This window comes from Columba livia, chromosome 1, assembly GCF_036013475.1.
Source record: "Columba livia isolate bColLiv1 breed racing homer chromosome 1, bColLiv1.pat.W.v2, whole genome shotgun sequence".
In the NCBI taxonomy this organism is placed as follows: Eukaryota; Metazoa; Chordata; class Aves; order Columbiformes; family Columbidae; genus Columba; species Columba livia.
The window spans coordinates 26,120,868-26,141,487 of NC_088602.1; the positions used below are offsets into that span (position 1 = coordinate 26,120,868).

The 20,620-nt window shown below is 39.4% G+C and overlaps 1 protein-coding gene across 13 annotated transcripts in view; it reads left to right on the plus strand.

The window, feature by feature from the left end:
• Positions 1–468: 468 nt before the first annotated feature.
• The window catches only part of NBEA (neurobeachin), a 490,360-nt gene continuing 470,208 nt past the window's right edge, over positions 469–20,620 (plus strand). For all 13 annotated transcript variants that reach the window (XM_065051668.1, XM_065051676.1, XM_065051716.1 and 10 more), the window contains exon 1: positions 469–1,123. In XM_065051668.1, coding sequence (XP_064907740.1) covers positions 848–1,123 — 276 coding nt within the window. In that variant the 5' untranslated portion in view covers positions 469–847. The remainder of the gene's footprint in view (positions 1,124–20,620) is intronic.

A 20,620-nucleotide genomic window follows, 5' to 3' on the forward strand; every position in this document is an offset into this window, starting at 1 on the left:
CAACACGAACTCTGGAAAAATATCCCTCTTCCTGAACAAGCAGCACACTAGCTCAGGCTGGAAGACCCCAGGCTTTCCCCAGTCCCTCCCCATGCCCGAAGAGGGGGCAGGAGGGGACACCCTGCTGGACAGATGCCTGCGGCAGCCCAGGGCCGCCACCCGCGGCGGGCAGCCCGATGGGTGGGGCTGCGGCCCGCCCCTCCCGCAGGGGGCGCCCTGGGGCGGCGGCGCGAGGTCAGGCGCGGCGGCCCGCGTCGAAGCCGGCGGGCGCCGCCACCCTGCCAGTTCAGGCGGCGCCGGTGCGCGGCAGCCCGGCGGGAGGCGGCGGCTCCGCGCCACAGCGCGGCCCCTCACGCCGCCGCGGTGGCAGCGCGGACCCCGTGCACCTGCTCACCTGTCTCCCGGCCGGCTGGGGGGAACCAGGCCGGCCACGCCCCCCGACGGGCTCGGCGCAGGCGCCCTGGCGGCTACCGCAGGCAGGGGGCGGCAACATGGCGGCGTGAGCGGCGGCGGTTTCGGCTCCACAACAACAGCGGCAGCTGCGATCGCCCGCGCCGTCGCCAGCTCCGCGCGTCGCTCGCCTCTGCCGGGCCGCGCCGCGCTCGGCGGCGCCCGCTCCTCTCGCCCTGCGGCGGGGAGGCGGCTCCGCTGGAAAGCCCTCGGCTAACGGGGCATCGGCGCCCATAATAATCACTCATTATAGCGGAGCGGGGGAGCGGCTCCTGGGACGGTGCCTGCGCCTCGGCCCGGCTCCCTGCGGCTTCGCCGGGTGCGACTGCGGTGGATGCGCGGCTCGGCCCGGCCGGGCGGGGAGGCGGCGGCAGGTGCCGGTAACGGCGGGGGTTAAATGGCGAGCGAGAAGCCGGTGACGGGGCCGGACCCGCAGCCCGCGGGACTCATCTCCGTCGGGGCCAGCGGTGCAGGCAGCGGCGGCGGCGGCAGCAGCGTCGCGGTGATGGGGGAGCTGAGGGCGTCGGGCTCCGGGTCCGTGGTGCTCCCCGCGGGGATGATTAACCCGTCGGTGCCGATCCGCAATATTCGGATGAAATTCGCCGTCCTCATCGGACTCATCCAGGTCGGGGAGGTCAGCAACCGGGACATCGTGGAGACGGTGCTGAACCTGGTAAGCGGCCGGGCACCCCGCCCCGGTGACGCCCCGGCGGGCAGCGGGCCCTTGGGCACCGGCCCACGCTGCCCACCTCCTGCCGGGGCTGCTCCCTACTCATCCCCCGCCCTGTGCAACCCGAAAGGGACCTTCATTTTCCCTGCCCCCGTGTCCCTCCTACACGTACGGCCCTTCTCCAACCATCTTTCCTTCCCAAACTCCTCTTGTTCCTCTCTCTCCTCGTTAATAGCGCGACCTGCTCGTCTCCTCGTCGTGCGTGTGACAGAAGCCCCCCCAGCGCTCCCTAAACTCCACGCAGGACCCTACCTAGTGCACACAGGCCACTCTTCCCCTTCCCAGTGCCTCCCCCCGGCCGTCTCCTGCAGAGAGGGAGTGTGTGCAATTCACAATGTGAAAAATAAGGAGATTAAGTAATTTGCAGTTTCGTGTTCTGGACGCTGCCCTATAACCTGGTGGCTTCCCCATTGGAAGAAGAGTGGTGTGAATGTATTATCTGTTTTTAATTGAAAAATATTTTAAAAAGCAGCCTGAGCTGGTATCTTTTCTTAGTGGCTGAAACATGTGAAGGTTTAACCCCGTTAGCTTAGAGCTTGTTGTGTATTATATGTAGAGGAAGGGGGAGGAGGGAGATTTTTTGCAAGGATTTAATATGCTTTAATATCTGTAATAAAGAGTTAGTTGTATTGCAGTATGGTGTTGGGTTGCTCATGTCTTAGTAATCCGCCATGCTTTCTAAAACACGTTCTTGTCTGCAAAGTAAGAGCTGTTGCTAATTTTGTTTAAGGTCTGTGCATTACAAAATACTGTTATACGCTGGTAAATAGCTTGAAACAAGGAGAAGATGCTAAAATGTAGCTCCTTAGTCATCTGCTCACTTCATGGAGCGAAAGAGTTACTGCAGGACTGTATGACTTAATGTTTTTGCGCTACCTACACCAAAGCCTGAGGAACCTACAGAAGCCAAACGAGTGGATCTAAAAATGAATCACTTTCAATTATGTGCAATTTGCTGCTCCTCCTGAATGCAACATTTTCTGCAGCAAAGCTGGTGAAGCAGTTCAGTCAATGAAATATCTTCATTTTTTGCATATAAAACAGGATAGCAAAATGCTCGAAACTGAATAGCAATTAATTGAAACTGCCTTTGTTTCAAATGAGTTTAATACTTCTAACCTCCACTCATATAGAGAATATATTTTGTTTCAAACACTTTAGAATGATGTATTCTTCTGTTTGACAGTTTTTTTGCATTTGACCTAGCACAGGCTGAATGGAAAAGCTGCAGCATGCAGGGAAAGACATGGTTTGATCAGATCATTTTAATATTTATGGTTTATCTGAACACACAGGGTTAAAGCCCTAATAGTTTTGTGAATCTATTGAAACAGTAATCTGGTATATTTCTCACTCCTCTCTACAAGCTTTTTGACACTTAACTGAAATGTGATTCATAAATTATTTTTTTTTACAAGTCTGGTACAAGTCATCATAACTTTATTGGATTATTACCCATTGTTTTAAAAGTAACACTCAAAATAAGGGAATGACATGCAGTTATTTTGTTAACTGGCTTTGTATAGGTCATAACAGATCCAAATATATTTAATAGTTTCCTGGTATTCTTCTTTCATTCTTCTTACTGATATTTAAGCTTATTTTAATGCTGGCTGTTAATGCATCAGCAACTGGACTAACATTGGCTTGTCTTTTGTGGGGGAGGTTAGAATGTTTTGGTATTTGTATGGAGGACATACAGTGCTTGCCTACAAGATCTACCTACTAATTAATTCCTGTTGCTGAAAACTACACTTATATTTAAAAATAAATGCAAGAGTGTTTAACACTGCTCTCAGCATTGAGAGACATATATGAATGTGAAACTGCTTGGGAGTCTGCTGCAGTAGCGATGCATTCTGGATCAGTCATTACTTAACAGATGGACTCGAATATACGATAGTCTGTATTCCCACAGCAGAGAGAAGTTACATTGTGTCTGCTAATCTTTCTATTCTCAGGGCAGTGAATGTCAGAAACTTACATTTGTGTATTTGAAACTTCCCATTTGAAACTCACACTGAAACAATCAGATACAAAGTAAAGCTAATGACATATCCCTAAACTACTAAACATGATCTGATTCTGTATTAAGGATTATAATAGCAACTTTGAATAAAATGCAGTTTTGTGCTTTAGAAGCATTCTTTGAGGGGTGAGTGGGGGTAGAGAGAACTTGAACTTGATTTTTTTTTTTTTTTTTTTTTTTCCATTCCAGCCTTTACAATTTCTAAATGACATTGGATGCAAGCATGATAATGAGTGGACAGTGCTTATAGAGCTGATCTGAGTTTGATATTATCAGTTGATATGTTAAATCTTTGAAAGAAATATAACCTATAGTATACCATATTGGGTATCTATAAGCCATTTGGTTATAGCTTTTTAGTATCAGAATTCTGCATAGCTGCAACTTCTTTTATTATTGGGGAGAATCAGAAGTTATAGATTGAGATACTTTTAAAAAATGTTCTTGTCTGAGACTACTGCTCTCTTCTTAAATAAGTCTTTTCATTCTTCCTGCACGTGCATTGAAGCAGCAGCAAATGTCTGAGACAAAACTTTGGTTTGGCTTGCCCTTGTCATAGAGATGGTCACTCTTCTTTCCTGCTGAATTTCTTCTCAGGGTTTGTCTTATACAGTTTTTGCCTTTAAATGTTTGTTTTGGTGGCCCCACACTGCGATCTTTGTTACTGCATTTCAGATTTCCTTCATGTGGTACCTTCCGATGTTGACGGGCACCAGGTTTTACTGTATCTGTGAGGTGATAAAGTACTTTTTATGCAGTGCTGAAAATCTTTTTCCATGTCTAATATGTTGTTGGATTTTCAGCTTTGCTAAATTTTAACAGTTGACTTTCAGCTCAGGCAGTATTTTGTTCTTGGGCATGCCTGTGCTGTTTACAGGATTAGTTGTTTCTCTTGATGCTTTCCTTTTATTTGGAGACACTACTTTTTTTTTTTTTTTTTTTTTTTCCTCTGAACTTACTATGATTCAAAGTTCTGTTCTACTGGTGAATTTGTTTAATAGAGTATCACTTGGTAGAGTTTCTAGTATTGCTTGTGTTATTTTTCCTTGTTTAGCATTACAGTGGAAAACATAGTGGAGAGACAGTTCAGCCCTTCATATGCTAATGCCCATGAACTACTTCCAGTTCTTTTTACATTTCTGGAAAGAGGAGAGAAGTCTTCATTATACCTCATGCATTCTTCTATGATGGTGCTTATTTTGGTCCATGGGTCTAATATGAATTCCCAGGTTCAGCATGATCTGACATGTGTGTTCACTGACCCTTGTGTGTACTGCAAAGCACCAAACTGGAAAAAGCTTTCCTTGCAAACAACATAATCCTCTAATTGCTCTTAGTGATTTCTCTTTGGGGATATTTTGACACCAGTTGTGTGCTTCTATTGATGAAGAGGCCTTTCCCCTTTGAACAGCTCTATTAGTTTTCTTAGGGTACTGTCAAGAATGTTGTTATTGCTATGATAGATGTGCTTGCTGTTATTCTCCATAGTTTCTTTGCTTCTTGATACCTTTTTATATTTATGATATATATTAGACTGTTTAAAATAAAGTTCTGCACCATATGCTCCAGCAAGTATGATATTAAGGTGGAAGTGGGTCAGTCTATCCACCTGTATTCTTCTACTTCAAGTGTATTTTTGTTTTGCTTATTTCCTCTTAAAAATTTTAACACATTGCTTTAATTAGTTTTCCTATAATATGTATTGAATAGTGTTTCGTTATTTTTGCCAACTTCCTTAATTCTCTGCTTTTCTGGTATGTTAATGGTCTTGGGAATTTTCCCTTCAGTGTATATTTTGAACTGTCTCTTGTCTTGCTAGCTTTCATCAGACATGACTACACAAATGGCATTGTTTCTCAACTTTTAGAAAGCTTTCTCTGTTCCATTTTGAATTTCCTAGAATTTTTGATTTTGAGTTTTGTAGTACTGATTTTACAGCAGTGTGAAGGAAGAAAGGTGAACAGGATACTAAAAATTGTGACTCGTGCTGACACATGCTGCTCATTTTACCTACGCATCTTCAACAGATGATGTGATGCAGATTTGAACAGATTTTTATTTTCTCATGCAGGTGTAGCTGACCAGAGTTCTACTTGTGCAATCTGGAAAGCTTTTACGTATGTTTTATCAGGCTAAGAGGATGCTTATAAGAAGTAGGTCAAACATCAGGCATAGTTCAAAAAGTCTCTTGCTGTTCTTGTTGACTACAGCCCACGTTTCTGCGTAGCTCTTCTCATTTTCTTGGCTGTTCCATCCTACTTCAGTGTTAGTCACCCATCACAAGAAGAAAGCCATTTTTTAGTGCTCTGTCACATTGTGTACTTGCATGAGTGGCATTTTCAGCCTCAGAACAAATGGGCTGGATTATGCGAGAGATCCTTCTCACCCTACAGGCTCTCTGTAGTAGTGGTCATGAGGAAGAATGTAAAGGGAGGCATATGTAAGAAAGATTTTTTTTTTTTTTTTTTTTTTTTTCTCCATTGGTAGTTCTTCAAATGTTGTTTAAGAGTCTTCTTGAGCTGAAGTTGGCTTTTGATATTTGAGTTCTTTGAATCCATTTACTGTTTTTGTTGCTGCAACATCCTATGGCACAGTTCTACTCTTGTGTGGGGAGGAAAAAATCACGTTTTTTTGTTGAATGCTGTTGTACTTTGAGAAAGCGTGGGCCTCGTGAGCTTTAGCCACCATGATGTGACTTCTGTTTCTCTTACGGAACTAGCTTGAGAATCTTACTCCATTTTCTTGATAGAAGCCTTACCATTTTTGTAGCATAGTTCTCTGCTGATAGATGATATTATCCAAAAAGGCAAAGTTTGGGGCTTTTTTTGCGTGCGTGAATTTTGTTTTATGTAATTCTTAGCTGGAGGTGGCAGTCCTTGTCCAAGGTATTGTCTGTCCCACTGATCCATTTTTATCCTGCTCTTATTATCTCCATACTAAGTTATGTCTGGAAGTTACTGTAGGAGCTACCAGAGCCGTAGGAAAAGACCAGTATCAAATGCAAGAAATTGTAATAGTGTCCCATGGGGCAGCTACTTAAGGGTACTGTAGCTGTTGTCATTTACTGGTATTTTGATGGAAAACTTAATTTCCATTGCAGAAAATCTTTGAATGACTGAATGTTCACTTAATCTGTTTTAGTATAACTGATTGATTTTTTTGGCTTTTTTACCTAGGCTTTTACAGTAGGTGTTTGTGGGTCGGAAGTTTTTTCAGTCCTTTTATCAGTCATGAAGCACTAGTGATATCTCAGCAGGTGGCTTGGAATCTGCTATGGTTCTGGTGTGATGGATTGATACATTTCTATAGACGATAACTTTTAAAAATCTGTCATGGTGAGCATAACACTGAGTATTCATTACCACTTAACTCTGAACAGTTATTTTCTTCTTAGCTTTACATCTTACTTGTCTTTACAGGATTCAGTTCAAGAATTATAAGAGAGGTGAATACCTAAAGGTGCTTTTATTATTTTTATCACACTGAAGTGATAAAGTTCTGAGACTGCTATTAATAAAACACCCTCAGTCTTTGGCCTTTCCTCCTACTCCCACTTGAGACCCTACCTATGTTTTATCCCTTTGCATCAAGGAAAAGCTTAGCACCTTTCTCTATCAAGATGTTATTTTTATAAAACTATGACCTGATTCCCCATTTAAACTGTGTTTTACAAGAGTAAGCATTTAGGTGTGTACTTGGTTATACACCAGTCTTTCCCCTTCATATTTTCCCTCACTGTCATCCACACCCCTTGGTTTTTAGATGAGTGCCTAGAGGCATAGAAGGCAAGGGACACGGCTCATTCATGGCATTCATGAGGCTGATGTATGAGAGGCTGTGGTGCAGTTTTTTCTTCCCTGTTAATGCTTTTCAGTGTCTCCACTCATGCTTTTCAAATATGAATCACTTTCAATTTTACATCCTTAGAAAACCCACAGAAACCAACACCCCAAAACTGCAACATCATCTCTAAATTCCCACTGGAGCATTCATTCCCCTTTCACGTCATATTTAATTTACTCAAAGTGGAATGAAATCTGTGATTAAGTTAGTACCAAAACTGAGACTTTTATATCCTGATAAGTACTGTGCACAGTATTAACACAGCAGTGTTAACTTAATAAGCTATCCAAGCTATTTTAAATCAATCTCTTAATCTTACCTGTTCGTTGCTTGGTACTGCACTTTTTTTTTTTTTTTTTTTGGTATCTTAATCTATCTCAGTAAATCTGCCATTTCAAATCAACTTGGATTGCTCTCCTGTTGCTAGAGCATTTTGTAGTACTTTACATGGATCAGTATGATTACAGCTACCTCACTAGTCAATATCTTGTATGTGCCTGGTGGCCAGAGGGTCAGCATAGTGGCGTGTGTTTATGTTGGTGAAGTTCTGTTTATTTTTTGATGGAATTTAATCCTTAATTACCTTTCACCATTTTAGGAATACCCCATTGTGGAGTTTTATTAATTCTGGTATAAACAGAGCTCCTAAGCTTTCTTTAAGTCTTAATCAAATTTAGAACTTGTTTTTATAATCAGAGGCAGCAGATCCTTTGAAACATCTGTTCTGAATTTGATGATGTACCTCCCGCTTCTGTGTTGTGGAGGTTTGGCTTGGATGTACTATGAATGATACAATATTCAATATATGATATGCAACGTAAGGTTAATGAACAATTAAAAAAAGAGGGATTATTTGTGGAGAGTCACATATTTCCCCCTTAACAATAGAATTACCTGTTTCAGCTATAGGATTATGGTGGATTTCAGCTATTTGAGCTATAGTTTCATAATTTAAAATTTAGGAAGACTGTTAATGGCATTCATCTCTAAGAGAAAGATTATTTGTTATTTCCAGTAGAGAAGGACTTCAACTTCTAATTAGCCTACTGACTCTGCTGAAATTTGCATTTTGGTAATTTTTGTGGTTTGGAGTTTATTCTATTTTGAAGTACATGGACAATAATAATCTTCAGTAAGTCTAAGTAGTTTTGGTGTTACTGAGATTTATACCAGTGATGTCAATTTATTTCTGTTAATACAACCCCATAATGTGACTGCCTTGCATTAATTTAAAATTGGAACAATTTCACTGATGCAACCCAATGTAACAACTCACTGAAAGACTGGATAAATGTGAATACTGCTTATGCTATTCAACTGTTTACAAATGCTTGACTTCTGTATTTAGAAAATGATGGGGTTTTTTTCACTGCCCCTTTGTTTACAGTTGGAAGCCTTTCCTAACTATGCAGAATAGGTATTAGATTTTTGAATTAGCTGAAAGTGAGATAGAGCAAGACATTAACTTCTAAGTGAAATTGTTATTCATTTGAGTACATTTAATCATGCTTTTTGGTACCTGATGGCTTTTGTCATATTGGCACACTATAGAAAGAAGGCTGGAAATAATTATTCTCTGAGTAGAGCCTTCTAAGCTAACTCCAGTACCAGCTATACGGCATTGTAATTAGTTTTACATGATCTCACTCTTTGTTTGGGTTCTATTTTTTTCTGTTTAGGTCTTCATATTCTGTGACAAATACTCAGTTACATAATGTTTTCTAACTTTTATTGACTTTTGATTGTCTGCTTTAAGAGCCACTATAACATACTTTATTTTTCATTTTGTGCTCTTCTGTTTTGTGCAACACAAATATGAATTTGGAAACATGTCCTTTGATTCACAAAGGAAACTGTACAAACTACAGAGTTACAGGAAACAGTAAGGTACGCTTTCATTAAATATAGAATAGTAACCATGAATTACATGCTAGTAATGAACTGACTGAAGCCAAGCCCTGTCTTGGATTGCTCATGCCTGACCGATTAGAGTTTGCTTTTACTCTTCAGTGATACTTTGTGTAGCTCACTGCATCCAAAAAAATGTCTTGATTTAATTGTGAGCTAAAAATCTGCTTATGTCAATTTTACTGTTAAGAACCTCTAATTAATATATATATCTATATCTATATAAGCTTATTTAAAATCAGGGGAACATTCTTACTTAACGTTGAATTTATGTTTTATAGCTAGCAGAATGGGGAATCTGTCTCTCCCTTCCAGTAGAACATAGTAGAACATAGACATCAGAATGTGGCTACAGAGTTTTGTCATCTCTAATTTTCCAGCATCTCACAGTATTACAGAATAGTTGGGGTTGGAAGGGACCTCTGGAGGTCATCTAGTCTGGGGATGGACTAGGATGTCCAAGGACAATATGGGACCGTGGGTGCACTGGCAAGGCAGTTCAATGCAACCTGGGTTTCAGCATTAGCAAGATTGCTATTGTAGATACACACTGTCTTGCAGCAAGTTGATTTCCCAGGTGAGTCTGAAACAAGCAGTCTTCAGAGGACCCGTGAAGGCCATCTTACATTAGTCACTGGGGGTCTCTGAAAGACCAGTGAATCTCCAAAAGGCTGGAGTGTGTTTATTTCTCACTGGCATGTCCTATCACTACCAAACAGACCAGAGCTCATGTGATACCATCCGGTGTTGAGCCTAAACATCAGTGTAGGAAGTAGAGGTAGCACCTTGTGCAATAGACTGGAGCACACGTAACGAATGTATTGGCTCTTCTGTGGCAGCCTTGCTCAAGCAGGTTCCCCCAGCGCAGGTCATACAGGAGTGCATCCAGGCTGGTTTTGAATATCTCCATCTCTCCAGCAAACGTACCTAAAGATTTGGAAAGGGTAAAGCCCTACAAATGTAAAAGAAGGAAGTTATGCAGGAAGAATGAGCTTTCCAGTGGTCTGGAGAATGGACCTGGGGATTCAGCACCTTTGCAGAAGGGCATTAGCTGCAGGAATTGCAATTTTGAGACATAGGGGCAAGAGCTGTTTCCTGAAATGAGAAGAAAACCCAATTTTGTAGGAAGAAAGCAGCTTCGTTCTCCTTAAAATCATAATATTTATCTTAATAGCTGAAACTTATCAAGGGATCTCTCAAAGCGGCATTGTGGTTACAGAACCTTACTAGTGGCGTGTTATACTTTTATGGCTGGCGATGTTTGCTGTTTTCTTTTGAGACTGAGAGCTCCAACAAAAGCCATCACTGAAACTCCGTGTTTACATGTGCAATAGGATTGTTTGCCTCAACATACTCTTCCATGACCAAGGAGTTTCCTGCCATAAAGTTGTCAAAAAAATTTAAGATTAGCATCTCCTCTCTTCCTTCTGTTACTCCAGTGAAATACATTATCTGTTTTGGTAAATGGCAAGATGTGTGGTATTTGTGACTCAAATCTGTGACTGATGGCCTAGCTGTTAATATTGATACACTGGGTAGCTAAAACTTATGGAAGCATTTGTGTAAGACTTTGTTTGACTGAATAAGATTTTCCAAGCAAGAGGCTCAGGAGTTGGTAGCTACTTCATTCTTCTAATTCTTTTTCACTAAAGAGATTTGTGAAGCCCCTGCTCCCTGTTTCAGTCTCTGGGGCTCTGCAAGTCTTCATTGCTGCTTCTTTTGTGTCTTCAGCTATGGTTATGTATATCCCCAAACACCCTGCAGAAATCTTCTGGGTTTTGTTTTATGTAGTTTTTAGGTGATTTGAAAGATTTTCTCATCCATTTTGTTCCTTGTGGAAAGGTTGCAACATCCATTGCATCTTCCAATAGCTTAGATAGCATTCTGTGAAGGCAGAAATGGACTTAGAAGAAGAGTCTGTTAGAGCTGCATCTGCTCTCCAAGGCTGAAGTGAATTGAGTCCATCTGAAAATAAACTCTAACATACTATCCTGGGCTCATATTCAACACACTTTTCCTTTCATCTAAGTCATGTTAATGATCCTGCCTCTTCATCCTTCTCTTTGGCACTAACACTACAAAACTTCATTGTCAGAGCACTTTCATAAACTAGCAGTATCACGGGAACTTCAAAGGATTGTGAAACAGTTAAGAATGGAAGGGATCCCTGGATGTCCCTAGACATGCTTTGAGCTCATGCTCAAAGCTCAAAGCAGAATCAACTGGAGCAAGTTGCTCAGGGCCTTGTCTAGCTCAGTTTTGGATATTTCTGAGGATGGAGACTTCCATGTTAAGTTTTTACTTGTTCTAAGTGGAGTTTTGTGCACCCGTTGCTGCTTGTCCTGTCACTAGGTGCCACTGAGAATGGTCTGTCTCCCTTGTCTCTACTCCCTGCTCACCCTATCCCTCCTACAAATGCAAATGCACATTTATAAGATCCCTTCAAACATTCTCCTCTTAAGGCTAAACAATACCAGCTCTCTTCAGCCTTTATTTGTATGTCAGATGCTCCAATCCCTTAATCATTCACACATTTAGATCTTTATTCTCCTTGTGCAGATAACAGTGCTTCCTTTCCAAAAAGTGGGAGGTGGAGTCTGGGAAGCCTTTTAATTAGAGCAACCCTTTTCCTCATCTCACAGTAGGAGCTGCAATATCTACCACAAATAATCCAGTCAATATTGTTATGCCTAACCCAGCAAAGGACAATTTGCACCACATGCAGCCAAGAAAGAAAACAGACTTCCATAAGCCACAGCAGTGAGTGTTTGCTTTTCATCTGTTGTGCCTGCTTGGTAATAGATAGCCTCAGATGAAACACACAAACCCAAGAGTGTCTGTCAGTTCTGCAGATCACAGTTATGGTTGTAGGTAAGCTTTATTTATTGAATTTCAGAAATATAACATGTAGCTACATTTGATATTCTGCTGAAAATGTATGAAGTTAATGGCTTAATACTGAGTTCGTGAAATTTTGTGACTCTTAACATGTATTGTAAGTACTTCTTCAATGAATTAGCATGAATTGAAATTAAAATAAAGAGCTATTGGCATAGTCTTCAAAGTTACAGATGCTTGATACAGAAAAAAATAATAATATTCAGTATAGAGCCAAAGTTGTTGAAGTTCTGCCTTGAGTTTGTTGGAAAGAATAGTTTCATGACTTTATATAAAGTCTAATAGGTATAGATTAAATGTTCAATAGCATTTTGTGTGCATAGAACTATATGTTACTTAGAAACCATAATATATTAAGCAAAGATGATTGTGTAACAGAATTTTATTAGTCAGGTTTCACGCAAAGAAAATATTTTTTTTGTTCAAAGTAACTTGTATGATAATAAACACATTGTGACTGGAACATTGTGTTGGCTTAGTCACTGGGAAAGAATCAGTCTTTGACAGTGGATACAGTACAGTATCTAACATTTTAAAGGTGGTGCTCACTGAAGAGGATTTGATACTGTCTTTGGAGCAGACTGTTCTTTAATGAGGAGCTTGATAGTTACAGGTATTTTCTAAAAGCCAGAAGCGGGTTATTGCCAGTTCTCACAATTCCGAATGATTTCCCTTATTACTAATATAAATGGTTTGTATTAAAAGTGAAAACTAATTATAGTAGAATAACTTAAAAAAAAAATAAATTCTGATTAAGAAGAAATCTGGATCTACTTGCTTCGTTGCATGTCCTGGTTCAGTTAAACAGTTTTCAAGTCTGTAATCCTTTTTCTCACTTGAAGGTGTAGTTTACTAAGCAAGCTATCACTTCTTCAGAAATACAACAGCTCAAACTAATGTAAAACATGTATTAAAAGCCTTTAGTGTAACTACAAGTAGCACTCAAAAGGAAGATGGGAAAGGGGAAGCAGAAAGTTCAACTGAATGAGGCTAAACTGTATAAACTGATACCTTTTAGACCGTCAAATCTCATGTATCTCCAATTGAGTCTGTTCTTAAAAGTATCAGCACAAAAGAGTGTAAGTATATTGTTTAGGTGAAGTATAGCAATTAAGAATTTATACCACTGAAAGGAAGCTTTATCTTTGAAAAACGCTTTTAACAATATGAGTGGAAAACCCTGAGTATAACAGGTAATTGTCTCTCAGTGATGCAGTGTCCTCCTGGATTTACAGAGACCTTGAAATGACGGGTTGTATGATGTTTTATTAATTTTTGAAGTGTATGAGGGAATTACCACCATCTGTTAATACGAGACTCTAAGGCCACATGTGGGTTTTGAAATGCTTAATTGTTGAGGTTTTTTTAAGAAAGAAGTCCTCCTCTTGAAACTAAACTTAAAGCAGTTAAGAGGTTTCAGTGTAAGTAGAAAATACCTTTTGTTTTGTTTTGTTGTGGGATTTTTTGTTTGTTTTTTGGTTTGTTTTGGTTTTTGTAGTCCCAAATTAAGCTCTTTAATCATTTTTCACAGCTTTGGTTTGTGGTTCTAGCTTGTCCTCTGAAGTTAGAATGGATGCAAATACTTGTATTTGAGCTCTTCTGCGCTAGTTATGGCATAACTGGCTTTTCAACTTATTTCAAGTCAGTCAAGCTCTTATTTTTTTTTTTTTTTTAGCCAAAACTTTCTTCACTCTGAAAAGAGAGCAGCATATATAATGTATTTTCTTCTGGCTGAGATCAATCCTAGATGTGTCTTGTACCAAAACCTGATATTATCCAGATGGGTAGAAAAAGTCATAAGAAGCCTGAAGTGCTGATACCATCTAAATCCTTTCTGGAGGTCAAAGAAATCTTAGGAGTGCCTTGTTTAAATTATTATTTCAAAATTTCTCTCTCATATGCTCTTTGTGCAGTTAAAATAGATTTAAAGCTTCCTTGGTAAGGAAGCTGGTTAAGTAACGTGAACTAAACTGGTGCCAGCATGCTGATGTAGGGATTCAGTTTTCTTGACTATGTCTACAATCATGTTATGTCTTTATATATTACCTTATAGGTACTAGAGCTTTTGGGGGTGTGTGGCATTTTTGAGGATGAGAGTTGGATTTTTTTTTTCAGTTAAGCAGTACATCTTAACTGGATAGATAGATATATATAGATATATATAGATATATTTTCTGCATTAGATTTTGAAGAGTCTTTGGTTTAAAAATTTCCTTATGAATGCATTTTATAGATTATATGCTGTTGAGGAGAGCACGTACTTCGTAGTACAAGCAGGACATGGTACAAGCTGCAGCTGACAGTGCAGCAAACATTAATTTTTATTTAAAATTCCTTTAAGAAATCCTGAAGATTTCCTGGGAAATAGGAGGAAATTGTTTGTGGTCCAAAAACAAATCCTGACTTCAGAAAAACTCCTTGGCATTTCTATTTATTTAGAAAGTTGAAATTCAAGTAAATAGCTTATACTTAGCAAAATGAGATCTTTAAAACACTATAATGAAAGTCTGCTGAGGCATTATTAAAAATTAATACAGCCAAGAGAGTTATTGAGAAAAGTAGCATTTAGCAGTAATTGTTAATACACTTTGGTATTGCTAAATGGTAAGTAGCTGCCAGCTTCTTAACCTGTGTCCAGTTTCCTTAGTAATATTTTAAATTATTTTTTCAACATTTTTTTCTTCTGATATATTTGTAAGTTAAGAGTAACCATTCTAGGTCAGTAGGTTTGTATTGTGACTGAAAACAAAGACTTGCCTGAAGTATTTTGTTATAAACATCAAAATAAGCTGTAGAGGAAAAATGAGTAGTCAGACTGATCTTTGAGCAGTAAAATGTCATAGAAAAAACTATATTATGATGCTTTCTGGGGATAATGTTTAGGCTAGTGCTTGGGTTTCAAAAGCGTTGGGATTTGGAGGTTTGCATTGGTATACTTCCAGTCTCAGAGAGTGTATTTGGTTTGTGTGACGAGGTTTTGGTAGTGGTGGGGGCTACAGGGGTGGCTTCTATGAGAAACTGCCAGAAGCTCCCTCCTGTCTGTCTCTAAGACAGACCCACTGCTGGCCAAGGCCAAGCCCATCAGTCACAGAGGTAGCACCTCCAGGATAACATATTTAGGAAGGGGGCTTGGGGAGTGTGGAAACGGGCTGTGCAACAGTAGCTGGAGGGGAGGAGGGAGAATGCGTGAGAGAAACAGCCCTGCAGACAGACAGGTTATTGAAGAAAAAGGGGAGGAGGTTCTCTAGGTGCCAGAGCAGAGATTCCCCTGCAGCCCGTGGTGCAGCCCATGGTGAGGCCAGCTGTCTCCTTGCAGCTGGGTCAAGGAGATGCCCGAAGGAGGCTGTGACCCCATGGGAGGCCCATGTTGGAGCAGGCTTCTGGCAGGACCTGTGGACCTGTGAAGAGAGGAGCCCACACTGGTGCAGGTTTACTGACAGAACTTGTGATGCTGTGGGGGAACTCACGCTGGAGCAGTGTGTTCCTGAAGGACTGCACCCTGCGGAAGGGATCGCACTGGAGCAGTTCATGAAGAACTGCAGCCCACATGAAGGACCCATGCTGGAGAAGTTTGTGGAGGACTGTCTCCCATGGGAGGGACCCCATGCTGGAGCAAGGGAAGAGTGTGAGAAGGAAGAAGCAGCAAAGATGACGTGTGTCGAACTGACCACATCCCCCATTCCCTGTCCCTCTGCAGTGATGGGCAGGAGGAGGTGGAGAATTCAGGAGTGGAGTTGAGGTTGGGAAGAAGGGAGGGGTGGGGGGAAGGTGTTTTAAGTTTTGGTTTTATTTATGATTACCCTACTCTGAATTAATTCATGATAAATTAAAGGAATTTCCTCGGGTCGAGTCTGTTTTGCCCATGATGATAATTGCCGAGTAATCTCTTCTTGTCCTTATCTGGACCCATGAGCTTTTAGTAATATTTTTGTTCCACTGTCCAGCTGAAGAGAGAAGTGATACAGTGGCTTGGTGGGTACCTGGTATCCAGCCAATATCAGCAAACCAGAGAGATACATTTTGTTTAAATGATGGAAACATTTTGAAATTTAATTCTTAAGGAGGTCCAGAAAACCTGTTGGTTAAATATTTTTGTTTGTAGTTATCAACAGATTTGCAATTTTATGTGTAGACTGATTGATGTACACTATTATTAATTTCTCTGTATTTCAACAAACAGCTTTTTCAGCTTTTGAAATGTGTGGACTTTATTCATTGTGCTGATGTTTGCAGTGGTGAGGTATAATTAAAAAAATGCAGTTGGTACTTTTGAGTGATGGACAAGGTTTGGTTGTCTGTCCTAGGTGCATTGCCATTTCTGATACACCAATAGATTCTGGCTAGTTAAAAGAACTGGCAGTGGTGCCCAGCTCTTCAGCAACTTCACTGCCGCCTCCAGAAGCTCTTGTTTGATAGAGAGGCATCAGCTTGCTCCCTCATGCAAATTGCTGATGTCTCTCATCATGCACATGAAGCTACCTAGGAACTTCCTGGAGGACAGTGGTACCAGTAAACAGCTTGTATTAAACTTTTTGTGTCGCTAATTTCACATTTTACTTCAATGTGGTATGGATTAAAGTGCTTACATTTCATGGTCTATAGTTTCACTTCTAGGGATTATTTCCTACTAAATAGTGCCCCTTGTGTGACACATCCACTGAAAATGCATGCCCAGCTTTCACACAGATGGCTCAGAACTTGGGTTTGATGGATTTTTATCTTACAGCTATGTTGTGCTTTTTAGGTCCCTGGCTGAACAGAAAGAGGACTGTAACTATTCTTCTTCTGGAGAGTTCATAGTTGAGATGTTTTACCCCGGCTTGGAATACTATAATTTAGAGTGAATTAAAGAGGAAATTAAATGTTTTCTTTTTCAAGTCTATCAGACAGCTACCGCTATTTAAAACTCTCTTGTCTAGGAGAAAACTGTAATTTATGTATTTGGGTGGTTGAATGGTAAGTTACAATTTAAATAGATCAAATAAATGAACAGGAACTCTGTAAGTTTGTATTGGTTCTGTATATCTTCAAATCCACCCAACTAGGTTTTAGTTAAGCATCATACTGCCATGGCATAGTTATTGTGAGATTTATTTTTTTAACTGGAAAGCTGGAAGGTTTTTCTAATTTTTTTTTTTACAGAAGAAAGGATCAGGGGCATGCTTGAACTCCTCCTTTCTTAGCACCATCAGATAGTATTTTCTGGTTTGGTTGACTGCCAGAGATCAGTATGTGTGTGCATGTTCTACCTGGAAACATTTTATTGTCTTTATCTTTATTTGATAGTTATAGCATGGATGCTTACATAAGATTTTGTTTGTGTAGGAGAGATTAACATTGTTTAATTTTGTGTGCTTTTTAAATTGCAGAGCCATTCCTTTTTTTCCTTGCACAGGGCCAGTTAAGACGTTCACAGATGCCTGACACATTTAATTGCAAACTACCATTGAACTGCATGTACATTGTTCAGTTGGATCATCTTGTTTAAAAATTCATGGCAAAAAGGAAAGAAAAAAGAATACCTAGTGAGCATCAGTAAATTATAAATGTAAATATAAGCATTTGGAGTCACTTTTGTGCTTCGAAATAAATGTTCATGTAGAAGTTGCTATCCTTCTTTGAATCACGGGATCCTGAAGCCTTAAAAATTATCTATTAAGGTTGGTTAAAATCAGAAAAAAAAAATAAAGAGCTTCATTTACAGAGTGTTAAATCATGACTCACAGAACAATTTAGAAAGGAAGGCCTCTTATTAGTGATAGTCAAAACTGAGAAAGCATGTGTTCAACTGCAGGCTTTGGGGGAGGGCATGATGGAACACATGCAGATCTAAAAAGTCATTAAAAAAAGCTATGTGCCTGCTCTAAGCAAGCAGATAAAACTGGATAAGAAAAGGGGACATATCTGTTTAGTGAGGCACTATTAGTTGTTGTAGACTTTTATTGGCCAATGATTTCTCCGTCATTGTTCAATTGGTTAGACTTTACTTTCTTCAGAATGGAAATTTGAATTAATGTACTTAGAGATTAACTTTTTAAAATACTTTACCATCTTCACTATTTAAACATCATAGTATTTTTAAAGTCTCCTTTTGATCTGTAGTAGTGAAGTTCACTGTAATCCTTGTCGTAAGTGATGTCAAACAGCAGGTTATGGCTTTACTTTCAAATTAAGTAAAAAAACTGAATTGTCGTGGAGAACAAGTATTGAAGATGCATTTCAGTAACTGTATTTGTGGAGTACTAGGTAGGTATTGTTAGTGATGATAAAGAAAACTAAGTATCTGATGCAAACTTTCAGTTTTTGTCGTGTTTTTTTTTTCTTTTTCTTTGGTAGGCCCATTGGATTAGATTTACATAAGTTCTCCTCTCAGCATTCACAGCTTCACTATTACAGCTTATCTGTCACTAAAATTATGTATTGGTTTTTGTTTTGTTTTTGTTTTGTTTTGTTTTTTTTTTTCAAAATTTTTATTTTAAATAATTCTTCAAAGTGAGTATCGTTACTTTTTGAATGAAAGTAGGGCTACCACAGTCTTTTATCCTGAGTAAACAGATTACATTTTCCTGTACTTAAATTTTCATGAACATCAAAGCTGTGCCTATTCTTACAGGATTTGTGGCTAATTGACTTTTTTAAAAATGGATTTCAAATTAAAAATGTGCATACATTTCTAGCTCAGCATTCCTTACTTTTCAATTAATTTTCACAATATTTGAAGTATATTTCTTCTGGCTGGACTATTTCAGCAACATACTTCTTTCCATAAAAATCCTTGATGTGCTTATGTAAATTTCACTAAACTGCTTTTCATAAAGTACAAGAAAAAAATCGGTTTTGGAACTGTGAGAATTGTGAGGTGATTCTGTTGTTCTTTTTTGTTGTTTTGTTTTGTGTTTTGTTTGTTTGTTTCATTTCTTTAAAATACATGTTCTAATGGAAGAAATAATGAGAAACTTAAAGAAAAACCCAAACACATAATGAGACAATCTAACTGGACTGGAAGTCATTCTTTTTTAAACTTCTTAGAACACCAATCTTTTAAAATAACTTTCTTTGAACTAAAAGTTGCTTATTTGTACAATGGGATACTAGGGAGTATCAGGAAGTCTTAGCTCCAGGTATGGTCTATGAAGGTTTTCTTTCCAGCTTGATTTGTGATAGACAGATTTATGAAGGGCTAGAATTAGATTACTAGTATAATTTTCACTTGCCAGAGAATGCTGGATTTTAGGCAGCATCGAGAAAAGTAAAAGGTTGATTCATTTGTGCCCTGTCATGATGGATTGTATTATACCTTTCTTCATAGATTTATTTTTTTTTTTTAATGACTTCTGAACATCAAAAACATACTTCTTTGGATACTCGTGCACTATTAAAGGAAAAAAGGGCTTTTAATCTAAATAAGAGACTATACAAAGAAGTTCTAATGAAAAAAAAAGTGTCTTCATGGTCATGAAGTTTAATTGCTATAGTACATTTTGCTTAAAGGGATGTTTTCAATGAACTGTGCATAAATATAATTCAATATAACAATATAGCAAATATAATTACTTGCAGATCTATATGAATCAAGTAAATATGCATCCTAATACAGTGACATAGATGCAAATACAACCTTTTTATTTTTAAATGAAAATGTGTATGACTTTTTCCAGAAGTTTTAGTTGCCTTTTATATATTAAAGATTTTTTTGAACTTCTCTCTCCCCCTTCATCACATCTGATATGTTAGATAGACCACCATCTTCTGTTAATTTATGATTGGAGGAAATAGTTGTGTTGGAGGCAGTCCAAGCACCATTTTTTGAACGTTACTTGAGCTCTTCAGCAGCTCTTTACCAGTTCTATTTTAGTGTCATTCTTTTCTCATAGATTACAGTATTAGTGTAATTTCTAAAACTCCTTTTTTAATATGCTTTTATAAGCCACCTAAACCCAATTTTTTTTTTTTTAAGTCCTTCTGGATGGGATTCTTCCCCCCTTCCCAAAGACTCTGTAAAGAGTAAATGCATCTAAAGAAAAGTTAAAGGTCAAACTTCATTATACTCTTAACAAGAAATTCAGCTTCTAAATGGACTTCTGTGAAGCCAATATTGCACCCCCTTCAGGTCTCACAAGATTTACTAAGTGTATCAGCATGAAGTTCCTGAAACCTCAGCTGCAACAAGAGTAGTGGCAGCATGCTGCCCAGGACCAACTTTCCTCTGATGTTATCAACACCTTCACTGCTTGGGACTGATCCTTAGCTGTGAGCATACTACTCTTGCTGCTGACCTCAGCTTGCTATCCTGAGGTCACCTTGTGTCGGTGATCAAACTGCAGCCTGGATATGCATGGCCACTTGTAGCAGGTTTAATTTCTTGGTCTCTCTGTGCCCAGATAAACTTCAGAGTGCTGCTGGCACAGTTCTGCTGAGGTTCCTTTTTCCACAGAACAACGGTAGGACCATCAGACCATCTGAACTAATAAGCCTTTCCCTCCAAGTTGGTTGTCATTTATCTTCTGATTTGGAAAGCTTATTCACGTAACCAAAGCATTATCAACACCACAGAAAGAGTCTGCACACCAGAGTACCTTTGGTAAGGAGTATGGGCCAGGCATTTATCTTGGTTTCAGGCTTATGATGTACAGGTGAATGACAACATGACTATGTTGCCTTACTTCCATAAAAAAGAAATCTGAGTTTGTGTCATGAAGTAGATCAGTCTTTTTGAGTACCATATAAATATTAGTTTGGCTATTGGAAGTTTCCTTTACAGA